Raw genomic sequence first — 27,714 nt, forward strand, 5'->3', positions numbered from 1 at the left:
AACCAATCTATATATATATATAATCTTCTATATAGAATTTGTATCTCTAGACAACAAATATATATATATATAACAATGATCTGTGGGAAGAAGAAAAAATGTTATCTCGTTTACGTTAATGATTTAAAAACAAATTACTTCGTGATTTTCAATTTCCTTTTTAGTTTTCTTTTTAACCCACAGTGTATAAAATGACATTCAACCAGTATATAATGCGCGCGCTAATGAATTATGGCAAACGTGAAATATACAAAAAAAAAATATAATAATTAGTATATATATATATAATAAAATCTCTCGAATTAGTTGTGTTTCCTAGTTTCATACTTTTTTTTCCATTTTTTCGCTTCATGTTAAACCTCGAACATTAAATAATATATGCGTATGCGTGTTATGTAAACAATCAAACTCCGTAAGTATGATGTTTTTCGTGTACCTGTGAGATGATAAGCATGTGACGTTGGTATCACTGCATGGTGAGGGGCAGACCTGTCGTCCGCGCCCTCTTTAATTCTTCCTCGCTGATTCGCTGCTCGATGAGGTATTGGGCGGTATTGATGGAGTTGGGGGTTCCCGAAATTGTGACAATACGGTTGCGGGTACCGGGAGCGAATATACCCTTCTTCGAGATCTGGATATTCGCACCGCTGATCTGCTGGATCTCCACCAAAGCCCTTCCACCAGGTCCTATTTCGACAATATCAATTAATAAACATGAAAACCTAAACAATGACGCAGAAGGATTCATCGGAATGTATGATAAATTACCTAAAATAGCACCGACGATGATCTCAGCAATCTCAACGTTCTTGGAATCCTTGCTGCCTCCTAGTTCTGCTGGAGTAGGAGATTTACTCAACACAGCCATCTGCTGACCGGTGCCGAGACCGAAGCTGTTGTTGTTGATGGAAATGGGAGCGGTGGCTGGAGAACTTTGATGCCTGAAGGGGTCGAAAGCTGGTTCGTAGCGTTCTAGGGTGGATCTGGGTGTTGGTGAAGTCGTGCCCAAGCAATCGCCAATGTTCAACTGCCCCACGGCCCCAAAGACTCCAGTGTTTGCAGTGCCAGCGTCGGTGGCGTAGGTCAGGTAATTGGGTAAAGCTGCTGTATGCGGTCCGCTCAGGCCAAGACCCATGGCCAAGATGCCGTACTTGGCTAGAACGGAGAGTGCTGCGCATATCTCGACCACCTGGGGCTCTGAGTAACCTGTGGATCTGAGGTGAATCTGCGCATCGTTTTTGAAATAAAGAATATGATTAGTACTCTGTTGCATCTGGAAGGCGTAGGAGGTTATCTGCGAACGTACCTTGATGTTCTCCAAGAGTTGGCTCGTAATCGATCCGACGTTTTGACCGGGCTGGTTCAGGTTGAGGCTCAGGTTTAGGCCGCCGTTCAGCATTATGCTCTGCGACACAGAGCTAAGGCCACTGTTCAGGCTTGCCGTTGACGCGTTGAACGCGCTGCCCGCGTTCTGTTGCGCAAAAGGCGATCCCGTCGGATTGTAATTTGCCACTGGGCCGCTTACGTCAGCATAAGACACGTTCAGGCAGGTACCGCTCTGTGGATCGTCAACCACCTTCGCCAAAATCATCAGGCACGCTTTTTTGTTTGGCTCCTTTTCGCCTAAAACAAATCCATACACAAAAAAATTAAATCATCACCACCAATTTAAACTAAATTAAAGTCAATGCAGATTGCAATGCTCCTTATTTTCAAATAAATCTACTGATAACTTTGAAGTAAATTGACAAAAATAAAAAAAAACTGATCTTCCTATCAACTTTACGCCTTTGCAAAATGAAAATTATAATAAATGTTATTGTTATGATGAAAACCAATGGCAATTTTTTTATTAGGTCGTCAAACTTTAATAAGTAGTAACTACTGTCACTTCTCTATCTAGAACCACTTTCGTTTAATTGAACCAGAACAAATATATTAGTATAAATAATGCACAACTATGTTTAGAAACTAGTTCATTAAAATGATTACAAGGTCTGCAGAACACGTTCCCCGAACTGGAGAATATACACACATTAGCAACAAAATATAAAAGAAAACCCATACTTTATGACACACTACTAGAGAGAGAGGCCAGCGGCGATCATATAAACACATCATCGTAACCACAAGCGAGAGGCAACAGAAAGCAAACTTATTATATCATAACAGAAAAAATTGAATGATTTAATTGAATTTACTAAGTTATGTCGATCTGGTTTCGATGCATAAATGATCGCAACATGCGGATTTCGATCTCCGTTTGAAGAAAATGGAAGAGTTAAGTAATCTATAAAAGTGGGTTTTTTAAAATCGATTCGAGTTTAATGATGTGTGAGTGTATGTGCATGTTCCTCGTCTTCTTTTATAGCTGCTTAACGCTTATTGGAAAAATCAAGTTTAGCAAGCTCGTCGCGGTTAGCCTTGGAGCGCACTCTCGCATAGCGAGAATACCTCTGGAACTGTGTCACGTGAACACATCAGAAAATTTGCTTGTTTTTGAGAGAAGAAAAAAATTAATAGAAATAAAATGAGAAAGCACGTATGTAAACAAATGAATCTAATGATACGTATAACGATGACGCAATCGTTAAAATGCATCCGAGATGCCTCAAGGTCTGTCTGACACGCGCCATTAGAATCTCCAATCCATTAGAACGGGTGGCTCAACCAGCGTACGTAGTGCATTTGTTTTAGTGTTTTTGTTTTGTTCTTTACCTATCACAGTGATGCAACGTTCCTGTAGGCTGACGTCTTTGGCTTTCTGCGAGATCTGCACGTACGACCCGCTCGATTCCTTGATTTGCTTGATGTAGGTTCCCGCCTTCCCTATGATCATGCCAGCAGTCGAATTCGGTACCAGGATTTTCACCTGCTTATCCCTATCTTGGGGCAGCTTGCCGTCGCCCTCCGCCAGCGGAGGTTTACTCAGGTCCGGCTTTTCCCTAATTTTGTCCATGATGAAATCCATCACGGACATTATGGCCTCTACTCCTCCAGTTATCAGACAAACTCTTTCCGTCGTACCTAAAAGAAAACAAAACGAAAATTACAATCAAACATATTTCCAATACACCTAAAAGTCAATAAATAATTTAAATATCTAATTCAATACATTATATTTACAACTTATATAAACAAAAAATAAACTAGTTTGCATAAAGCTGCTGGGATAACCATCTATTTCGAACGTATAATTTTGAGAAGAGGTTAAGGATTCGGATTCGTAGTTTCGATAATTGGCATTCAAGAAATGTTGAAATTCGAAAGAACTATGCAAATTGAAACGCTTTAGTTGTTCGAAAAGCAATCCGAAATTTATGACTTTTCGGAGAAGCGCTCTTTGAAACCGTGAATTCTCCATGGTCTCTCGTTGCATAACAACTCTCTTTCCCCCCATCTGAAACCTCTATCAGCGTTCTCTCCGTGTCTCATCGCGCATTCCCATATATCCTCTTTCCGTTTATTTATTCCTCAGACTTCTTCTTCTCCTATTGATTTATTTTGTTGCCAAGCGATTTCCTAATATTAGAATATTAATGAATCTACCATGTGAAGCACCATTCCAATATTCAATATGCCATTGCGTTCATCAAACTTTGATACAGCAACTAGTTTAACTTTGAACCTTTGAAACATCTCCACAAGTAATTCAAGCAAACACAAATCTAGACATTTCCATTCGGCGACATTTCAAATCTGATTTGCATATCTAAAGAGAAATTTCACTGTTACCAAATAACATGATTAATTTATTTACGGATCAAAAACAAATATATTAAAGATTTGAATAAATCGAAATTTTATGAAAGTCTTATCTTTTAAAGATGTCACAACGATTATTTTCATTTAATTAATTAAAAAAAAATAGAAATCTATTAACGATTTGAAAATTATTATTATATTCAAAGTTTTTTTTTTCTATACTTATATGATAGATATTTTAATAATAGATGAATGTAAACGTTAATTTTTAAAAAACGTTTAGACAAATAAATGAACAATTTATGACTGAACTCAAAATATAACAAAATTATATTTAACATGTCGTGTATTTCTCACGCAGAGCTGAGCAAAAATATACAAAGGTTTTCACTGAAATAAATGCTCCATACAAAATGATTTTAAACTATTTCATACATTTGTTATTCCGGTCAATTATTATCTTGTTTTTACTTCGGAGTAACATGTTTGCACTTTGTGTATTTTATTACATGTAAAAATAGATTACGCCTATAATGGGAGAAAAAAGGTAACGAGTACATGGTATTGAATCGATAAGTGCGTTGGTATAAACGTTCGGACGTCCTCGATACAGTTAGTTTCGAAAATAGAACAATTTAATTTTCAATATTTCCATCTTATCCACAACATAATGCATGGACACACAACCATTGAAACACATTTTTAAATGCCAGACCACTAAAAAAAAATGGTTATACAATACTTCTAATCTCATCCCGTTATCGCCGCTCTCTTATGCATTTATTCCCCGCTAATCGCCGACTTACGTAACCCGAAAATGGAGCGAAGAAATAAAAGAGAAACACAAATGAATAGAAATGGAAAATACGTGTAAGTTGAATAAAAAAAAAATAACCAGTCCCAACATCTCCTCAGTCACTTTTAGTGAAAACACGGCAACCTTGAATAATTAAATTGATACATGTTGCCGTGGTAGGTAAAATCGAAGCCATTATCATATAAAACAAAAAAAACACGTAATTTGCTGCAAGGATTTTCCTTTACAAAACGTAATTGAAACCTTTGATCAACAATACACATTTAAAACAAAAATAAGTCTGGGTCAAAAAGAAAATGGTGTATCTAGTGAATGTACGGACACAAATATATAGATAGGAAAGGTACAACAGCGAATCATTTAAATACAATGCTCGTGTGCCAATCTCATCGGGATAATCGATTTGGTTGCATAATTAAAGAGTCAAATGCTAACCGGACACGTCCTGTGTAAACGGCGTGTTTATACTTTTAAATTTGATATTCGGGATAATCAATTCGACACGCACAATTTACAGGCAACTTCTGTACTCGGATATTCCAACAAAGCTTTTGTTAATAACACAAACGAACGTAGTAATTAAATGTTTTAATTGGACCAAAGATAAAATATAACGATTCATCAAACAAAACGAACAATTGTTGAAAAATACGGTAAAACAATCAATTATACACAATAAGATTGATAAAAAAAAACAAATTATGTAGTTTCAATTACTTATTGTGTTGTGTGTACATTAGTCAGAACTGCGAGTAGAATTGAAATAAAAATTATATTACGTTTTGTTTGTAATAACAATTGATAACAATTTGAAAATACGCAAATCGAAATAAAAATTCAAAAAGTTAGGCAATGCTTTCTGATAAATCAGTTACATTTTTATTTGACAACAGATTAATGGTTTTTATGTTTGAACCATAAAATAGAATTAATAGCAATGAACGGCGATTTGCATTTTAATGGTTTCATTAAATTACGTAAATCGATTTGAAAAGATTATATAAAATTAATATTACATCGTTTCGTTGTAAAAAAACTAGAAAGCATTGAGTATTTCATAACTGCATATAAATCAGTTGTTAATAATTAAGAGAAATTTAATGGTCTTTAGCAAATGCAATATTGTTTCAATTCTCCGGTACAAACTGTATAAATACAATAATAATGTGCAAAGGTTCATTTTATTTGATATATTGTAATTCATACACTGTTTAATATTTAGTAATTCAGAGTAATACAACGGTTATGTGATTTGCATATTAAATTATTTCCTTGTCATTCAGAAAGTATTAAATAAAGTGTATTAAGTCTTTTAAACGTGCTAATAACAATAAAAAAGCAACTGAATTGTATCTATAGCAACTATATCTAAGCAATTATGTAAGAGAGTAAAGCATCAATAAACAAGAGCATGATGAGGTCAAATGGAAACACGCGTTTATAATAACTAGTGTCGACAAAATTCTTGTTGATTATTTTTTAATTCATTAACTGGAAAACTTTGTCAAAGTTTCATGGTAATAATAACGAATATAAATTTAAAAAAATATATATATGTGGGATTAAGTAGGGCGGAAGTAAAAATAAACTTCAGAGATTCACGAAAGCAGCGAAGGTAATCCGCGTCGATAAAAGTAAAGCTGCGATGAGAGCGTGGATAAGTATGTCCTCTCTTCTTCTACATTTTCACAATCCGCCCTTTATTCTTCGTGTATTTATTTACTCGCCCGAGGAAAGAAAAATACGCGTATCTCCCCCTATTCACAGAACGTGTCGTTGAAATTGAACGCGAAAGCAATTAACAAACAAAGCAAAAAAAAAATATAAAAAAAAAGTACAAAAGAAAGGAAAAGGGTGACCAGCAGCGGCGTAAAAAGCGTGACGTTGGCAGCAGGAAAAAGATTGCTATAAATGAATTATGTAACCGAGCAGCGGTGGTGCTTCTAAGGACATGTAATTGATCGCATTGTAAGCACTAATTGCCGATGTAGAACTTTTCGACATGAATTGATTCCCTACGGGTTGCTGAGGGCGTTCGAAATCGAATTAAGGTATTGATAGCTACAGATAGAAAAAAAAAAAGCAAACAACAAAAATCTGAGCGTTGCAAACTAATAGGGGGCGTAGTTTGCATTGTATAGCAATTAGAGGCTATATTAATTAATTCCAGTAATAATTTGATACACCAGCGGCTGTAATCTGCATACGCTAGAGACGCCGGAGCCAAAAGGGCCTTTGGGAGTTGGCCGCTCGTCGCCTAATTAAAAATGGATAATCATCGATTCTGCACGGTAACCTTTCAACTGGATAGGATCAGATTCATACGAGCAAAAATAAACACCTGTCTGCAGCTTATCACCATCATTCAACAACGAGGAAAAGGAGACAGTTTGCTTCATAACAAATTAAAATCTTCAGTTCATCTGAAGAAGACCGAAAGGTTTTATTTTATACTCTCATAAACTCAAGACGATAATCGTAAAAAGTCACTAAGTCGAGCGACCAAAAATGCTTTGCCGAGAATAAATAAATTCTAGTTACATGGAATACTATCAATTAAAATAGTTTACAGTTCAACATAAAATATTTAGTACAACTTTGTACTAATTCCTGATACTCTGCACAAAATTAAACTTATGCCACAAAAGTTATCAAATTATTATCAAACTATAAATAGGAAAATGTATGAAATTTAACGTTCAAATTTACCACTGAGTTATTATGAAACTTTGAGGTTCAAGTGCAAATTTTACGCGGATGCGCAAGGAAATGTACTTAGCGAGGGCGCGCGCAAACTCTCATCTCATCTCATTAAATTACTAATCAAGTTAAGTGAGTTCCATATAACGTTTGAAATTTGATCGGTCCCGGAGGTCTGTAACGCACGGACACCAAGTGAGAGAAGGAGCTTTTACTTTGATGATTAACCAAGCTATTACAAAATCCATCCATCCTACGATGATAATAATAGCTAAGGGGCCATCGCATCCTCCTCCCTACGGTTACACAACGATGGCTATATCCCTCCAATTAATTCTATTTACGTGTCAGTCATTAAGTTGGATACTTCTTTTTATCAAGCATGCTAACACTCGATTAAAGAATGTTTCGTAAGCGATTGCGGTCGAGGTTATCACTCTTCGTGTCCATCTATTTTCACGTGTAATACAATAATTCTCTGATCAATACGTTCGTTGTTCGAAATTATCGATCGATAACCGTAACTAGAGCGAATTAAGAGTGCTGGTGACACCTGTCCAACTGTAAACAAAGGAGTGACATTGAAAGAATCGTGGGTGTGGTTGCGGTGGAGATGATCCTTCGATTGGTCGGTAATAACATTCATTAGAAAACTATTGTACATTATTGATTTCCAATAGCGTTATTACATTGCTCGGTTGGAAAACAAAATGAATAAATCAAGCTGCTGCGGAGTGCAGTGGGTCAAGGTGGACAACATAAGCTAGGATAAATTGAAAATTTCTTGCATATTTCTAGGGAACAACACAACTCACACGACTATCGAACGTTAAATATTATTTACTCTCGTGAAAGAGAATCCATCCGTGCAAATCGTACAGATTGTGAATCGTTCTCGCTAAATTATTTACTTGGCGCAAGACGTATTACCGGCAAGGAAAATTGCCTTCACAATTCCATGCATCTTTCAATGGATCTCCAACAATACTGAAAGCTTCATCTCGGGCGGACATGAAATATAGGAAGCGCAGGAAGCGACGAGGAAACGGAACCAATATTGCAAAGGGCCGCACTAAATCCCCGGATTTTCCTACCAATCTTTTCTTTTCGAAATTTACGTTCCCTCTATTCAAACGTTGAATACTAAACGGATATCTGTTTCAGAATAACTTCTGTATTTGCTTGTACGTTCTCTAGTTTGAAAACTAGAGAACGTATTTAAAAATAAATGTTTATACAATTATAACTAATTTAATATTGTAAGAATTTTAAATTAAAATATTAAAAAAACATATTGAAATATTACGTGTTTACATAAAATTTTTTAGCAATGTCAAAAGTGATTTATATAATTTTTTTCGCGGGATTCGCTGAATGAAAATTTTCGAGGCGTTTTGCCAAAAAAAAAAAATCCGAAAGCAGAAGTAAACTAAAATAAACAAAAACGCGGGACAAAAGAAAAAAATAGCATTCCCAACTATATTTAAAACTGATCGTTTACCTTCGCTACCAGCATTAGGTAACAAACAGTTAACTAACATGTTTTTGATAGATCGTTGCAATAACTTACCCGGATAAAAGTCGAGCGATTTCGACATCTTAACCCTAGCCCCGGTATCCTTCTGCAGTTGTGCGATAGTTTCACCCCCTTTGCCGATGATTGCCCCAGCCGCAATGCTGGGCACCAGCACTTTGAAGTGGTATGTTCCATCACCACCTGCAAAACAAGAAACAAAAAATGTATTAATTCACATATAAATTGCAAGCAACTTTTAAATATTGATAGATCTTTAGTTCTCCAATCAATAGTTTTGTAGATATATATGGATGATATTGTTACATAATAAGAACTAATGATAAATAAATTTAGTTAAATTCTAAACTTTTATTTAATAGATGTTTAGTTCTCCAATTAATTGTAATTGAGATAATGGAAGTGTTACATAATAGAAACTAGAAATGTATTCGATATAAATAAGATCTAAGTAACATTAAAATATTGATAGGTCTTCAGCTTTAGAACTTCCCAATCGATAATCATTTAGGTCGTACGTGGAATTGTTACATAGTTCTGTTGCAATCGATTCTGAATGAAACTAAATGCAATACTGTGCTTATGAACAACCAATTAGGGCGGAATGCTTTTAGATACGCAACGTAATGTAATGTTAATTAAATGATAATAAATAGCGTCTAATTAGTAGCGGTCCAAAATCACGGGGACGAAATTAATGTGCGGCTAATTGCGCCATCTATACCATCCGACCGCCACTATCTGCGAAAGCGACACGCAGCGTTATTGCGTAATAATCCAAATTAATAGGTCGACGTTAATTTTAATCCAGATCCGTTAATGGATGACGTGGAGGATAGAGGATGCACGTAGTTTAGTTACGAAATGCATAACGAGTTCGGCTCCGTTCTGGAAATTTGGGGTAATGCCGTTGTTTACATCGAAAACTGCGGCTCCGCTCGGACACCACACCTCCCCTCTATCGTCCGCCGCCCCCGCGTGCCCTAAATAGGACGCAGGGAAAGCCCCCCCTGAAAAACTAGCTCACGAGAAACCGTGAATCAATACTCCGAAAACCCGGAGGCAAGATGTAGGGAAACGCGAGAACCCGAAATCTCTCATAATCCGGCGAGTCCTCCCTGGTCGCAGCATTTGGGAAGGAAGGAAGTGCAAGAGGCGGAAGTAGGTGACCCAGATAGACAGAGAAAGAGATCGTACACTTCGTAAAGTATTAACATGTGCGTCAGCTCTTTTTTTGTAGCGCGGAGAACAAAAATTGTCAGTGGGCTTAGATAATGCCCGGTTGATGAGCGTCGCCTTGGATAGGGATGAGTTTTCCGCTGTGGATGGCGCGTTTTTGCTGCAGCTGCGCGCGTGTTGCAAAGGCATGTGGATGTAGCCTAGACCTAGTGAAACACATACAAAACCCGATCCAGAATGGAACTGGGTGTGCGCAGCTCGAGCGTTCCAAATATCCGCAGCATCAACATCAGCGTCAGCAGCATCACCATCAGAACTACGCCACTATTGACTCCGTAAATTATACTTCAAACAAACCAGAAACTACTCCCTTTTTTTTTACTATCTACTGCATATTCATCACATCCATTACCTTTACAAACACATACATATTCCCTAAATCAGACTATAATAAACATTTCGGTTTTATCGTATTCTACATAAGTTTAAAAAGAAATGACAATTTATACTCAATTCTAAACAAGCAAGAAATTTCAATAAACAATTTATATTTTTCTCATTACTGAATTTAGAAAAAAAATAATCTTTAGCATAATTTAACAATTTCCTCATTACCAAAGATATTCAGTAAATTCTAAATTACGAAATTAGTTTGAAGAAAGGACAAATTTCAAAATATCCTTAATGCGACGAAGAGATACGAAAAGGTTATGAAACTGAAATGAGAACTGAGAGAAAGGTGTTTACTTTATATGCATTATTATGAAGACAGCGGTACCTTTAAAAAAACGATATAAAGAGAGTGTCTTTTTAATTTTATACCATATGTTTCTTAATAGGCATCAAAATAAACATATATCAAAGTTCAAATGATGAAAATAAAAAAATAAAAAACAGATGCATCGCTATATTTTTAAGTTAGCACACAGATGTAACAGCTGGATTTTCCGTCGTCGGGCGCTGATAATCTGCACGTAACATATTTCTGTATTTATATAAAAACAAGAGAGATGATGACGGCGTTACGTAACCACCCATCCTGGACCGGCAGCGACATCTATATTTAAATCGCCTCAACTGGGTCAATTAAATTATGCCGTTTGCATTGAATTATGGCTATTCCCATCTTCGGGTTAACGCGCCATTGAAATCCGCAACGAGTATTCCTGCTCCAATGAGATGCAAATTGTGTAAATTTGTATCAATCCCATTGTTCCAACGATCAATTAACAGAGATAGTGGAAACAACAACATAATAGTATTCTACAAAGATGGTGTGTTTAGGTAATGTTTGCAATTATGTATTTTAAATAATACGGTTAGGAGTTAAATCATGGTGACTGTCAAAGTTATAAATACTGCCGGTATATGTTTTGACACATCCGTGAATAAACTTGTTTCTATTTGGCATTGAGCGGCAGAGGTCTAAAAATAAAAGCGCGAGTTCGCAGAGCAACAAAGTTTCGCAGCGGCGCGACCCGTCAGGATGGAGATGACGTAACGGCAGCGGCCGCGCAAATTGCATTTAACAAGAGGATCCGAACGTACGCCGCCGCTACAGCCGCCTCCGAACTTCGTACTTGAACTTGAACTGAATCAAACAATGGGAATGAATGGCAAAAGTACGTCGATCGAGAGCGAAAACGCTGCCGCCGATAATAACAATCCATACGAAACGAGCAACAATGGCTTTTTGCACTTTTACTTTCTAACGCTTAAGAAAACATCGGGTCTTAGGCATCTCGCTCTTGCATCATTTCGGGCGAGAGTGAAAGAGAGCCACACGAAAATGAAACGAAAACGTGAACGCATAAGCGGACACGCAAAGAGAAACTAGTTCAAGAACGCTCTCTCGTAACTTCAAGTACGCTCGGCCCAGAAATTGAAAACAAACCCGGCTTACTTACTACTTACGTAAGCGCGATTATGCGCACGGCGGTTGTCAGCTTGTCCGCATTATGCGCAGCATGCACGCAAAGTATCTGCAAGTTTATACATTTGGCGAGGACAAGTGTTTCCTCTATGATGATTCAATTGTGAGTAAATTACAGTCATCCATTACGTACAGCAAATTGATCACTTTCACGGCCCATCCGAGCGGAAGGAACAACTGTAGCGCGAATTACACACAAATTAATTGCAGTAACTAGTTTTCTATAATCCCGTCTTCAAACTACAATCCATTTAAACCCAATTCGTATACAGTTTATAATTCCTCGCTAATAATTAACGTGTTCACCAATATACAACCAATAATTAAGTGCTTAAATATAATAACTTGAGACATTGCACACCATTCAAATTATTTGTAATTACATCATATTAACCACGTCAACCTAAACATAGCATTTATTCACCATACAACACTCTTTATTAATTATTATTCATCAATATAAAATCACATTAGTTACAAAAATAAAGTTACGAATAAATATGAAACAATATCCTTTAATTAAATTTATCAATCGTTCATTATTATTTGTATTCATCAGATTTATAATATAACGCGAAGGCCGCACCTAACGAGGCCAAAAATTATATAATAATTATTTATGCTCCGGTCGGCGAGTTTTTTTTTTATTGTTGTATGTTGTTGAAATATTACGGCGGCTTAGTTTCTGCCTCTATATTATCAATTAGTATTCCATATGAATTATGCATAATGGTTCTCATTTTTTTACATTCTTGCGCAGTTGATAATATTTTTAACCACATGCATATAATTATTAATTCCAGAAATGCCATTCAATAAACGTTAGATATTCGCAAATATTAATGAATTAATCATATTAATATTTGATTAGCAATGAAATTCATAATCCATTTAAATAAAAAATGTAGCAATGATAGTCTGAACAGTTTAAAGTGGAAAAGTGGAAAAAAAGACGATGCTTAGAAAAAATATAGAAATTATTTCAATGCTTGAAATTGTAGAAAAATAAAACTAATGAAGTATAATTAGTCTTGAATAACAGCAAAAATGTTTAAGCAAATAATAGTATACTAATATTATGTAATTTTAGAAATACAAAATAAAATTTATATAAATGTTAAAATTCAATTTATCTCTAATAAATCGAATAAAACTGTTTTTCTAAATATAAAATAAAGTTTATAATGGAGGTAAAATAGTATAAATCTATGGCATCCGGAATATCAAAAATAATAGCTGAATTGTTCCGGTTCCGCCGGATGTTTCAACGATAAACCAAATAAAATAATAATAGATTTAAGTTGACCAAAACCGTTTGCAGAATCCGCATTACGTTGAGACTAAACCAATAAAATTCAATTTGTTCAAGCAGAGACGACGCAATATTTTTCGATTCTCGATTACAAAATATACTCAAAACGCATAAAAAAAAATGCATGGACTAAATTGGATTTAAAAAGTATATAAATAAACGGCGTTTAACAACTGCATTTCGACAGGTCGCGTAATTGCGAAGCAAACGAAATTGCACGAAAAATTTCTCTTTCTGCGGCGGAAATGTGTCTCCATTTCCTTCATCCCTGAAAAGCCCGTGCGCCCTACATATTTCCCCGGTGCGATCGTTTAACCGCCTCCGCCCCTCAGAGTCTCCCCCTCCCAATTAAATATTAATATCGGTGTGGGAAATGTTACATGTGCGCATCTGTGAAATGAAAATATATTCCGAGACACGAAATTAAAAAAAAAACAAAATGCGGGAAATTCAAATTAGTTGAATCTTTATGCCCTCAGTTTTTTTGTTGTTGATATTATTACTTCGCTTTGGCGCAATTTCCCAATGGTGCAACAATAACCATAGGAACGTAATTACATTAATTGCACAATCTGAATTACAAATGTAGAAAGGAAAAAATATAATTTTCCTAGCTTCGGTTATTCAAGACATTGTCTTAAGCTATTTATTTCTTTCGAATGTTTTTATATTTGTTTGACGATACATTGGATAAGCGTTTAGATGACGCAATTGTTAATTGGACAAGCTTTGTTGTCCATCATCGGAGAGATAATGGTGCCGTCGAAAATTATTTAATGCTTTTCAAACAACACTCGAAATCGCAACCGATCCTCCACTTGGCTGCTGTTAAATTCAATCTGAATTGCATAAGTGGTGCAATTGTAAATGTACGTAGTATCCTCGATCCATCTCACTCGCTCTAGCGACTACCCCGAAAATTCCAACTAAATTCCCGCAATACAGAAACGCGACGTTTATATTTTCCGAAACCAGCTCCCCCTTAGTGTTTGTACAAATCGAATTCCGCCACGGGGTTGCATGTTCCAAGGCGGCCAAACCAACGGAATACCAAATCCTCCGATTATCCGCATTGCCCCAAAAAAAAAAAAATATATCGACAACCACGTCCGTTTAATGCACCAAAATTGACCCGGACGTAAATGCAACGTTACACTACAAAAAGCTGTATCAATTAGAGATGTTCATTGATTCGTAAAGTGGAAACATCAGGCGATGAGATGAAGTTAATACCAATTGCAAGGAAGAGGAAATTTAATTAATTTCGATTTTCGCATACTGAAAACACTGCTGCCTGCACATTCACTCACTGTGACGACGACGTTCCTTTTTTCTCAGTCGTCATGCAAAAATACCATTTATAATAAATGCAAAATGTTAACATTGGAAACTGGTTACGATCTGTCGATGCGATAAATGTCAGAGCAACTGTCATTCCAACCCAAGAGCAAAATTCCAGCAGCGTACTTGACACTAATAAATTATATTAGCATATATCTGCGTTGCACAATTACTATTTATAATTAAACACTAATCACCAAAGATCATAAATTTTATTAATAGATGAACGAATTAAAAGATTGGAAACTTTCCTAAAGCGTCTTTTAATCGAACGAAATGGAAAACTGATGTACGCCAATTAATGAATACTGATTAGAAAACGATTATCTGTTACAATCAAGTCGTTAGGATTACAATAGTTTCCATAACGATTTGTATACATCATAATGATAATATAATAGAGACATTATTATAATTAGATTAAAGTGTCGTTACAAATTGATCATTTACTTTGCGTCAAACATTATAATTCCTTCTATTTTCGGATCCATCATCATCCCATTAATCTTCTGAAAAAAAAATGTGACATCTATAAATATCCAAGTGTTAAAACGTTTGCCGCAAAGCAACAACAACAAAACACTGTGTGGAAACTGGTGTAAAAAGACTGACCTAAAATCGATTTGAAATAATAACAACATTATTTGTTTAGCGTTTCCCGAAATCGAAATAACGTTATTTAAAAAAAAAATGACAATTTTACGAGCCTTTGACCCAAATTCGAATTTTACGCGCAATACGTTCGACTTTTGCTAAAACTAAGTAAATCGTTCATTTTGGTAACCATGTTTCGCGTTTTTCGTTACTTATCTCGTAAATGCTACATGTCATATCCTAAATATATCTAGATTTTCGAAACGTCAACGTAATCTATTTATAGGATTATCCACTCTTAATACAGATTGAGAAATTTAAGAGATAAAATTCAAGTATATACATATTTTTTTTTCATAGATCGTTCAATTTAACTTTGTGGCTTGAAAATAAAATCATTTGAAACTAACTAATCCTAAAGATTACAAATACCGTTTTAAATGTTTCATATATAAACAAGATAAATTATGTAATAGCAATTTGTGTTGAAGTGAAACAGTTTCAAGTGTCGTTTTATCGAAAACAGTGGTTGATAATTGGCTCTTCGGAAATTGTCCGCATTCACCGCAAATAATTTGGACATTGCGAATATATTCACGTTCATTATATGTTTTTTTTTTTTCATACTCCTCCGGGCGTTAAACTTAACCAAGATGACTGGTTCATAAATATTTTCTTTTTTTTTATATTCATTCCGTTCTTCTGTTGTACAGTTTAATTCAGTTCAGCGCACAAAAGTTGTGAAAAACTGGGATGATGATGTGTACGTGGCTCTAGGAGAGGATGAAACCTCGGGGCGGAAGGAGGAGAGCGGAATTGCAGGGCTCCATTATGCGGAGACGGCGGGACGGCCACCGCCCCCCCGGATTCTCCAAAACCCCCCCTCGCCGACCCGTCACACAGTCCGTTCTGCCCTCATTCCGGCTGCCTCCGCATTCTCCAGCGCTCTGGTGCTGCCGCCTCCACCACCCCGCAACCCGGATTACGTAACTATATATATATATATACATTTTTTCCGCAGAAGCGAAACATGATTATGTAACTGAGAATGTGCGATCGATCCACACGTGCGATGTCCCTCGTTCAACGAATTATACAGGTGAACATATAGTAATCGTGATATTACATCAATTTCGTACACGTTATCGGTAGAGCAGTAACGGGATGAGACTGAAATCGCGGATCAAGTTAATCTGTTTACGTAATGCACAACGGTTTTACAGTATACAATTTGATAACCGATATCGAACGTGTATTGGTGATGGTGCAGCGGCAGCAGAATTAGCGATGACATTTTTTAATTAAATGATAATGGAGGATAATTAACGACACGATTTCCACGAAAGGATGTCCAAGTAATTAAATTTGATATTAGGAATGCGCTTTTTTTTCCTTCTTTAAATCTTCTTCTGCTCATATTCGTTTCGTGCAAAAGCGAAGGTCGATATGAAAAGACGCGATTCCTCTCATCTTCCCGAGTGAAAGGCTGACACCTTCCAAGGCTTTTGATCTTCGCGCATTCTGTGATCTATTACTTTACATTTACCTGGGGAATCCACGAGTCGCGTATTCAAAGAAAACACATTTATTTAAATCTAATTGAGCTGAAACAACAACGACGTTTTGCAAAATTGTGCAAGAAAACCGACAGAAATCAGTTTTTCACAATTCGAGAAACTCCATCAAAAGGATTATTTTTTCATACATTTTCATTTGTTACAATTTATTAATATTTTTCACTATATTATTCTATGGACCAAAAAATGTGATTAGTGCAGAACCGGAACCAGTTAACGATCATTTGTAATAAACCTATCCAGCGAATCTATTGTAACTGAAATATAACGACGGGAAATGCCATTAAAACATCGTTACAGAATAATCTGAAATCATTCGGGGATTCGTTAGATCCGCTTGAAAATGACCAATGGAAAGATTAAACGCGAGACCGGAGGATAAATTATAAAAGACGATAAAGTCAAAACAAATACGCTGATAATTATGAATCATGTACTTTCAACGAGGATATCGTCGTTGTTTCGAGCAAAAATAAATTGGCAACGTGGTTGATTGGCGTTTCTTGTAGCCAAGACCACGGACTTCCGGATTTTAGAGATTTACTAGAGCCAACGGATAAAACCAGAAAGAAGAACTTGGCCACCGCAATTGAATGTTACACAATATACAAATAAAATATATATATATTTGGTATTTTTTATGAAATGATTAAAATTTTTGGTATAATATTCAAATTTTAAACAAAAACTAGATCTGTAGTAAAAAAAATATGAATTTCTCTTTAATTTCGATAACGATATGAAGATTAATCGGTCCGCGCGTTTTTTTCGCCCTTTATGGATCAGTTTTATTGGTTTGGAAAAAAAATGGATTACCAAAAGCGAGAATTAGAACAGAAAACGCATAAACGCTACACTCTCTTATCGCGGCTTTTTTTTTATTATATATATTTCGTGCGGTCATGTAATGAGGTCAGACGAATTTAAAATATATATATTTTTATGTACGTACAAAAATTTCGATGTACATCCTCCTCGAAATATATACACAAATATAAATACACTGTTATCTCTAAACTCGCTCTATTTTTCGCTGCGTTAACACGCTTCGCTTATCGTCGTCGCTCACCAAACAATTGATAACAAACGATTATGCCATCACATATTGATGAGCAAAATATTGCTACATAAGCTGTTACGATAAAATGTACACCGATACACTCATTATACAAATAACGCGTACGATTATATTGGCAAAATCGCTTTCACCTGTCTCTGCCTACTCGATAATTACGCTTTGATAGTAGTTTTCAGGTGCACTTTCATCGAACTTTTAAAAAGAAATAAACTTTAAAAAACTGCGTACGTCATAAACGCGAGCGATTGCTACGCCACTGGTAAAAGCGATATTTGTTTTCTGTATTGAAAGAAAAGAGCGGTTCGTTTGGTAACAGTATTCCTTCCTTGTCATAACAAAAACAATGCAATGACATAGTCCGTTGAGCGTGCAAGAGCAAAATAATAGATGCTTTGTACACAAACACACATTTACACATACTTAAAAGACGGGGAATGTTGCTTAGAAAACTTTCCAAAAACGTAACCGAAATCCGCCCAGCAACATCTCAAATACTTGCCACAAACACTCACGTACTTTATCTTGAAAACACTACCATTTATTTATCCAATTTTGAATACTTTAATGGAAACAACGTGTTTGCAATACTCAAATTATTGTTAAGAAATATAATAATTAGAGTATTTTTTTAAATCATTAATTAAATATAATTTAATTAATTATTAGAAAAAAGAATATCTGTTAATTTACACTGAGAACGTACTAAATACAATAGGTACGCAAACAATGATGCATTGTTGAAATACACCTAAATTCGTTGATGGCCTCTTGAAATTAATGCATAAAACTTTCACCGAAATAAAAAAGAAATAACGAAACGTATAGACAAATAACACGAAACACACTTCTACAAAAGTTCAAAGTACTTTCGATTTCGTTTCGGGCCAATGGATGAAACGCATAAAACGTTTTCACCAAAAATCCTAATGGTTGTGATACTCAAATCCGCTCTTACCGAGAAAAGGTTATAAGTGGAATAGAAGAGAAGCAGTTAAAACATACAACCAACCTACAACAAACAAACCAGAGTTGGTGGGTGATTCATTGCTATTCCATAACCTGAATGGAATGTCTTGACATCACCTGCATTACATCTTCGTAAACTTTAATATTTCGCGCATGTTATCTAACTTTTTTTCCCCATTGAATCGTAAAGCCGTTTAAATGACGATAAATAATAATAATAGACCGGCCGATGGCATTTCGCATTGTTATTTCACGTTGTACCCATTACAATTTGTTTTCTATGTAAACGCGATAGCGTTAACGTCATTTTCCATACACGAACAACGTTAATTCCAAGTAAATATCTAAATTAAAAAAAAAATACATGTTGTAAATTTAAAACAAAAAAAAACTAAAATTTGTAATTAAAGAAAGACTATGGTGATAACTGAAGACGATTATGAGATTGGAATCTGTTATTACGAACTAGCAAGAGAGAAAATGAAAACCAATTGAGTGAACAAGTAGCAATCAATTAAATTCTTCAAATCTCGGATCTGCTCGGCTCACACAACCACATCAATTGGATTGGAATGGGCTCTCCGCTGAGCAAGGAAAGGGAAGGAGGACAAACACGTGGAATGCAAGAGACCTGCCATTTAGAAAACGTGTAGAATTTCTCAACCCAACCGAACTCGCCCATTTAAATAGCATTCACACTAAATCATATACCGATACTCAATGTATTTTTGTACGTTTTCCTTTTTCAAGGTAATCATAAGCTTCGATTTGTATTTATTTCAATTAAGCTATTAAAGTAAACTTGAAGCAACTTTTCGAAATAATTTATTCAATATCTTGATTCATTTTAACCCTTTCCAGCCCTGTAAATCCAATTGGAATCATTAATTTTTAAATGCAATTTTTTCTTTCGACGATTAAAACTTTTGGAAGTAACTAATGTAAATTGAAGCTAGATGTATTTTTAACAGTAGATAATATTGAATAAAGAAAAAAACAGGTACGATGTTTTTTATGATTAAGTAAGTGCTTTTATAAAGATTTTAATAAAACAAGTTCGGATTAAAGCATAAAATATGAGTAAAAATTTAAAGGGAATATTATAGTATCAATGAATCTGTAAAAGGTAAATTGTAAAGTAGATAATGAAGCACTTGTGTGTTATAAGTACATCCTGTTTTCCTTATTATCTTTTGAATAAACTTCCTCCGGTTATTTCAGTTGGATATACAGATAATAAACGTTGGTTAATTGTAACGAAGATAAATTAGCTGTGAACATAACAAAGCGGAATAATTAAAGACGAGTCTTTGAAAAGAAGAAGTTGTAGCAATGCGCAGAAATATCTGGAATGGTGCATGGATGCGGACTCCTCCATCGATCATTTCCCATGCAGTGCTTTAATGGATCTGACAATGCAATAGTCGTTTAATACATAGGGGGAACGTAACACCTTGTGCCAGAGAGATAATGAACCCTCTTCCCTTCACATTTGCCGCAATTAAACTGTTAAACCAAATTTGGGGATCCGCACATACGCAACACTCCACCCTCTCTTTGCGTAGGTGGATGAACGCTGCAAACAGAATATCCCCCCATTTACGGTCGCCTCATCCTATCGAATCGATTGCACCGCGGATTAAAGTTATCTGGAAAACAATGACCCAGATCTGGGAAAGCGCGGAAGTTCCGTTTAAGAGTTTTCTCGTGTCGCGTGTTTTTCGTCGCATAATTAAAAAAAAAGAGAGGGAGAAAGAAAGAAAAAGCCAACCGCCCCTACAACCGCACATAATGTTACCCACCCCCCAATTTCCCCACATCGATTTTTAGTATACAGGAAACTGTGAATTGGGACGATCATCGAACGAGGATAAGTCGACGGTGTTTGTAGAAATTCTGTTTTGTTTTGTGTCGTCCTTGCGTGGTGCATACAGCACATACCAATGGGAGGAGGACATACACACATTTATGAAATGCTGAATCGATTTTATGGCGTGTTGCTGGGAACAGAACAATCCAAAGTCCCCTCGATCGTTAGGCCCGTGGATCGTGTGGCGCCACGGGAACACCACCGTGCTCCAATGATGTCTCGAAACTGGAGTATACCTAGGATTTATGTGTGTCAAATAGCTGATGCTAATGCACGAAAACTTTGAAACGTCGATAATAAAAGGAGTGACACAGATCTCATACTACAATAACAAGTAATATTGTTACAAATTACAATCAAATTTATTACATTGTATATTATAATACTAATCTCTACCAATTAATAACTATCATCAATAACGTATTGGCGCATTCAATATTATATTACACTTCAATTAACAAAATTTAACCCAAAACTTTCAAAATACACAAAAAAATACTATTTACTAACAATTTTTATATGGAAGCATAAAATTGATGATAACCAATAAACATTGAGAATTGACATAAATCCGCACGAACATAAAAATATGAATATGAAGAAAATATCTATCAAAAATATAAAGCAGTAAAAAAATTATTATATGTATTATTAAGATTAATAACTGTACAGTTTCCAAACTTAAGTCATCATATAATTTCAATGTGTGTCAAATAGATTTCTCTAAAAACAATAGCCACGGCCATCAAAATAATAAAAAAAAATCTATTTTTAAATATCAATAAATTACATTAACTAGTACTGTATTCATGGAGTAATAAAAATAAGTAAAAAAAAAACCTTGAAACCCTTTCACAATACGAACAAACACTATTGATTAATTAGAAACGATTTATATGTGTCAAATACCAATAAGATGAATGCATCAAAATGTGTGCACTATTTGGATTAACAAAAATTGTTATAAATAAAGCTATATTTTCGTACATCTTATTTATAGAACAAATCAAATTTATAATAAGATAAATTGAAATATGAATAATCTTTACTTATTTTGTTTTAATATGGAATTTCTCTATTCATTTTTTTTTCTATATATCAAATTTCTATTATGTTTTAATAATTTCTATATATAAAAATTGTAAAAATCTGTGGAGAGGTGACACAAAAGGAAAGGCAAATTCGACCAACAACAACGAACAAAGTAGCACTATTATTACGTGTGAGGCAACGTTATACACGCGATTTGTTCCTTCACTATCTTATCAGCCAACTGTTAGATATTTTAAATGAAAAAAAAAGATATACTATTTGAATAGCTTGTATTCTTATCCATGGCAGCGCTATCTGTCATGGAAAACTACAAGTGGGTAGAAAATTTCAAACATTAAGGAAACGAATCAAATCCGGAACCGTTCGATTAATCAAAATCAAAGTTTTACGGCGGAAAAACGAATTTTGTTACAACTGTAATTGACAATTTCATTTCATGCTGCTTCGACTTTTATCGCGGATAATGCGAAGCGTTCCCAATCAAATGCAATTACAGCAAATCAGGTCGGAGCGATGAAGGAGGAAGGGAAAACTGGTGCCTGCGAAGAGCATCAAATTGCTCACACGAATTATGTTTAATTGCGAGAGAGTCGCATATGTGTGACACAACCATCTCGAATTGCTTTCCCAGAGATCAGTATGAGATTAATAGAGTAATTACAAAAAAACACAAGTGAATTAAGAGGAAGTGATCTTGAATAAGCGCAAATTCCTAATTTTGGATCAATTTTATGTAACAGTTTACGCGCAAGTCACGACAAAAATAAATCTGCAACGGGATGAAAATATGTTTTTTTTTTCACGTTGCACTTGCTTTCATCTGAGGACAAGTGCCCTACACTGTGGAAAACCTCCACAGTCCTCATCGATTCGAGGAAACGCTCGGTTCTTGTCACTTTTCAAAATCGATACACGTACGAAGCCAGCTGATCCAGTTGGCCGCCATTTCTTTCTGTTTATTTTTTTTTTTAGTACTTTTCCAATCGATACACCCGGCATATCTAAACACGGAATCGATACCAAAATTCATTTTCATCCGTAAACATTTCTATAGAAAAATATTATTTACATAACCCTAGTATCATTGAAATCTAAACGACCTCATAACCTGGAACAGTAATAACTCCGAAACATATATATACTCGCTCAATGGCATAAAATTTTATGAGCAACATTTTGACTACACGTAATTGATTTCGTATTTTATCTGTTACGACCCTTACGTTTTATCACCTACTAATTAATTACTAATCTTTACAAACAATAATCGCGGAAATAATTTTTAAGTGCTTCTTTTTAAATGAACAAAAATAACTTTCTTCTTCGAACTGCTCTCACAGAAACGCTCTTTTTCCAGTAACGATTTAATCAAATATGCACGAAGCGAATTGGGTCAACCGTACTTATTTATTCAATAAATAAAAAACCCCAAAGGATAATTAAGCCAAGATCTTTTAGCTCCTTTTCATTATAATTTACTATAACAACAATCCAATTATTTCCAACAACTGAAATGTTAACAAATATCAAGTCACATTTTCAAATAAAATACTCAAAAATATAGAAAAAAAATAATTGTAATATAGAAACAAAACAAAAACGAACTGGAAATGAAAATGTAGTAATCCGTGAAAGTGTCCATACAAACATGCATACACTCACGGATCTGTGCGCACGTAATGAATGGAATCCACAGCCGAATAAAATATATTAAAAGCATAAAATAATGAACGAATGGAAAGAGGCAACAAAAAAAACCGAAGAAGAGAAGAAAAACGCGAATTGTACGAGCAACATAGATGAGTGCGCAAATTGCGATTACGTAATTCTACTTATAAATAAATAAACGTGAATTATAATGTTTGTTGTTGCAAGTATTCACGTATGCGCGCGTTACTTTTCATTACAGTAATCATACTATTATTCGGCTCAGATATCGTTTTCTATTCTATACCAGTGTCTATTATTACGCAACTATATTATCCTTTATTTCAATTTGCTATACTTTACAGACTGACGATTCGAAACTTTTCGGAGAAGCCCTTTTGCACCGCTTATTAAAACTTCTTGCAAGTTATTTCATGGAAGCTTATAGGCTCATAATTTAAAACAAAACTGATTTTAGTCGGAAAGTATGCAGTTGTATACCCACTGATTGGAAAGGATAATGAGAATTAATTAAACTGGAACGTCGATCTAAAAGGAAAATGGTAAACAACGTCAAACGTCAGCGGATTGTTTAATTGTTGTCGACGTTTTAATTAACAGAACTGGTGAAATCAATTTAACGTTATTTTAGTGTAACGATTCATTCAATTATAAAAGCATCCCTCGCTATTTTTTTTGCATATATGTATTCGTATCGTCGTTAAGCAAATAATAAATATTTTCTAAATGCAAGAAAAAATGAATAGATTTATTGTACAATGGAAACGCGCGCAGCCGGAAACTACTGATATACAAAAGTAAGATACATCAAAAGACTTCGACGGTAAATACAAATATGTAAACGTGAAACCATTTATTGACTCAAATATAATTGACTACCTACTAAACGCACAATGGAATTCATATATACAAAAAGGTGGAGTCGCGTCAAAGTCATTTAATTTCGCCTATTTGTGTTTATTCTCAGTTTCAAGAATTGCCAGCAGTAGTTATTTGTTCATTTATAAACAAATGTTTGTTTCAGTAAATAAAATTATAAAATATTTGGTTCATTATAAAGTTATTAAAAGCATATCGTATTAAAAAAAAGGTTACTTTATGTAACAAGTAAAAGCAGTCAACTCACTTTTATAATGATGTTGAATTTATATATTTTTTTTAAATTATCAAAACTCTTTCAGGAAAATATTTCTTTTAATGTAATTGAAACTATTAGTACATTAACTTTGGTCCTGAATAATCCAATAAATAATATTAAATTTACGTAACTTTACGAAGTTATATAAATATGTTTAAAAGTTAATGAAAATAGCAATAAAAATGTAAGTATTTGAGCACAAAAAGTTAGTTTTAAATAAATATTGAAAAGTAATAAATTATTAATGTTTAAGTTTAAGAAATAAAATATTATAAATATAGTCAAAAGAAAGTCGAAATTGTCAATTTTTTTTGAATTATTTAAATGACATTTATAGAAATTATATAAATATCAAGCACCAAAAAAAAAATCGTATATCTAAAGTGGTCCGTGAAAGCGTTTACGTAACATGAAAAATCAATGTTTTCGTGAAAAATGTTCGGTAAAACCTAAAGGAGGAAAACGAAGGATTATCTATCATTGCATAACATTGTAAAGTAAAGACCTGCAAGAGAACGATGCATAATAGAAACAAAACAAAACAAAAATGCACCAAAAACTTTCCGATGGAAGCAATCTCCTTAATTGTTCAATACTTAACAATAAGCAATTCCGCATGAGGCCACACAGCAAGTGTACGTTATGTGTGTGTGTGTGCGTGTGTATGTATGAGTGTAGTTCGGTCGTGATGTGGCAAAGCAGTCTAACATTGCGTAGCACGACGCAACATATTGACGATTGATACGCGTCTTCGACCATGGTGAAACGAAGTAGAAAAAGAACTAAATGAAAAGTGAAATTAGCGAATTTAATGAAATTAAATAATAAATAAAATTAGTATAGAATAATTGGTGGTGAAGGATAGAGTTGCAAGCGAAATAAGTTTAAAAAAAAAATATATAGTAATTAAAAAATAATAAGAAGAAGACACTCACCAATCGGCAACGAATAAAACAGACTGTCAAAGACGAAGCTTTCTGCCGGGTTGCTTATCATTAGGGAATGTGTGTGTGGGTGTGTTTTGTGTGATGATGTTGTAAGGTCGAATGGGTTTTCAGGAATGAAGAGAGGGTTACGCGCACAACAACGGAACCGCACTGAACATATGTTTCGGGTGTTTTGCGATCAATTATTGTTGTTGCTCAATTATAATTTGCTAATTTTATAAAATAATTAATTAAATTAATAATTATTGTTGCCTTATACTTGTGTTATATGTAATGTGTATTATTATTATGTTTTTTTTGTTGTTGTTGTTGAGCTGCGCGACGACTTCGACGAGGCCGAACGGAGTTTCCTATTGGCGAGGGCTCGACGATAAGTCAGAAACTGGTGGTGTTCTGGATCGTTCCGACTGCTGCTGCTGCTGCATTGCTGCCGACGACGGCGGATTCTCGGCTTCGACTAACAGCCAGCACACACACAGCTGATCGGCAGTCGCCGAAGCAACACCCACCATACGTGCAAATCACAATAGAGCCGAACGTTACGAAGGCAACACATACACACACACAAAGAGAAGAACAATAAGGATATAGCAACAATAATAAGAAATTTAAGTAAAAAAAAATGAGACTTCGATTTTTGAAATTTTAAAAAAATAGTCCAAAACTACCCTTATTTTATATATTTGCTTTTGAAGTGATTACGCAAAAGAAGGATAACCGGTTGTGATAACGACAACCGCAGCGGCGCGCGAGCGTCATCGGTTGTATAATGCGTCCGGTGATAAGGGATGGTGCGAAGTTCCAATTGGATAGCGCGCTCGAATTTTTGACTTTGTTTATGTTCTTCGACTGTTTTCGGCGGGCGAAACTTTGAATTTCGCTCGTTCATATTGTAGGTTAAGTTTAGGTTTACCTGTGCTGAAGTGCGAGCGCTTCGTGTCTCCGTTCTCGGTGTCCCCGTCGAGCGGCCTCTTCCTGGAGTCCGCGATCTCTGGTGATGGGCACGTATCCATACCCGAATCGGCAGCCATTTTGAAAATTTAGACGTCCATTAGCATAGAGCGTGCGATTCGTATATGGAACACTATGCGCGCGCTGTACACACAACTTCCTCTCCGCGCTATTGCAATATATATATATATGTAAGTGTTTGGATATATATATATATATATACACTATTTACACACACGTGTGAGATAGAGCGCAACGACCACACTCCGACTCGTTCCGGATCAAACTGAGGTAGAAACACGCACACGAACGATTCGGAGACGTCCCCACTGCACTGCGAAGCGGTACGAGGATGGACGAAACGGCGCGAAGCTGCTGTTCGAAAATTTCGCAGTCGAAAAAAACTACGGGGAGCGCGCTGTGCTCGTTACGTAAGCGGCGCGACGCAGTCGAAAATTGCTTCTTCCTTCTGGAAAACCTGGAAACACACAGAGTAACAGAAACACAATCAGTGGCAGGAATGCATTCGAGTTTTATCCTCCCTAAACCGAACCCCTTTTTCCTTCTTTTCGCCCCACCCACCCAAAGATACAACGAGAGGCCACGCCCCTATCTTGTTTTTGTCAACATTTCAAATTTGGTGCTATTCTTCAACAACAGCAATTATCGAATTTAATTTTTTCTACTTATTCTTCGATTTACAATCTAATCTTCTTTAAATATTTATTTACTTGATAAAGTTTTGCTGCTTATAATCACCAACCCTTAGTAATAAGTATGATTTAAATACAAACAGCTCAATTTCTACTTAGTTTCCTAGATAATAGCCACAACATTAATAAGTAATTCCGTTAATCCTTAAAGTTCTTCAGGCGGAATTGGAATTAAATGTTTATTAGTCCCCTTTTGTTGTCATTGAATATAAATAATCAAAAATTATAATTAGAAATTTGTCCTATTAACGAAAAAATACAATAGTGACAAGTAAAACAGAAAAGAACACTTACATGAAATTTAACAGTTGGAAAACGGTACCAATTTAATGAAATTCATACAAATTTTGACTTCAGATATATTTCCAAATAATTGTTCATTTTTGTGCATTTAATTAAATTATTTAAAAAAGCGAAAAAAAAAATCGCATTGTTTTTTTTTCAATTAAATTAATAAAAGTAACATTTTTATTAATTTAATTGAATTTGATTTTTCAATTGACTTTATGTATTGAAAACTGTACTTTTATCTCGTTTTCAATTAAATATTATATGTGATCATTTCATTTTAATTATTTAGTAAAAGGCGGAAGAAATATCAATAAATTAAAATTAAAAATTTGTCCTATTAACGAAAA

At 34.9% G+C, this 27,714-nt stretch overlaps 1 protein-coding gene across 2 annotated transcripts; it reads right to left on the reverse strand.

Annotated features, from left to right (window-relative positions):
* Positions 1–260: 260 nt before the first annotated feature.
* LOC108557281 (RNA-binding protein Nova-1) lies at positions 261–26,655 on the reverse strand. 2 transcript variants are annotated; one of them, XM_017913728.1, is made up of 6 exons: positions 26,326–26,655; positions 8,793–8,939; positions 2,719–3,027; positions 1,307–1,623; positions 769–1,225; positions 261–687 (listed from the first exon to the last, which is right to left on the reverse strand). In XM_017913728.1, the coding sequence occupies exons 1-6, from the start codon at positions 26,441–26,443 to the stop codon at positions 467–469; spliced, it is 1,569 nt and encodes a 522-aa protein (XP_017769217.1). In that variant the 5' UTR covers positions 26,444–26,655; the 3' UTR covers positions 261–466. The 2 variants fall into 2 exon arrangements, with proteins under 2 accessions (XP_017769217.1, XP_017769218.1); XM_017913729.1 differs by lacking the exon at positions 26,326–26,655 and adding an exon at positions 25,401–25,905.
* Positions 26,656–27,714: the final 1,059 nt, after the last annotated feature.

This window comes from Nicrophorus vespilloides, unplaced genomic scaffold (genome assembly GCF_001412225.1).
Source record: "Nicrophorus vespilloides isolate i.1.1-1 unplaced genomic scaffold, Nicve_v1.0, whole genome shotgun sequence".
Taxonomy (NCBI): Eukaryota; Metazoa; Arthropoda; class Insecta; order Coleoptera; family Silphidae; genus Nicrophorus; species Nicrophorus vespilloides.

Excerpts from the sequence above, each read along its gene's own strand:
- LOC108557281 (XM_017913728.1), bottom strand. The coding sequence starts at position 26,443 with ATGGCTGCCGATTCGGGTATGGATACGTGCCCATCACCAGAGATCGCG. Across the intron at positions 8,940-26,325 it reads GCGCTCGCACTTCAGCACAG|GTGGTGATGGAACATACCAC; the intron begins GTAAACCTAAAC and ends CTTGTTTTGCAG. Across the intron at positions 3,028-8,792 it reads ATCGCTCGACTTTTATCCGG|GTACGACGGAAAGAGTTTGT; the intron begins GTAAGTTATTGC and ends GTTTTCTTTTAG.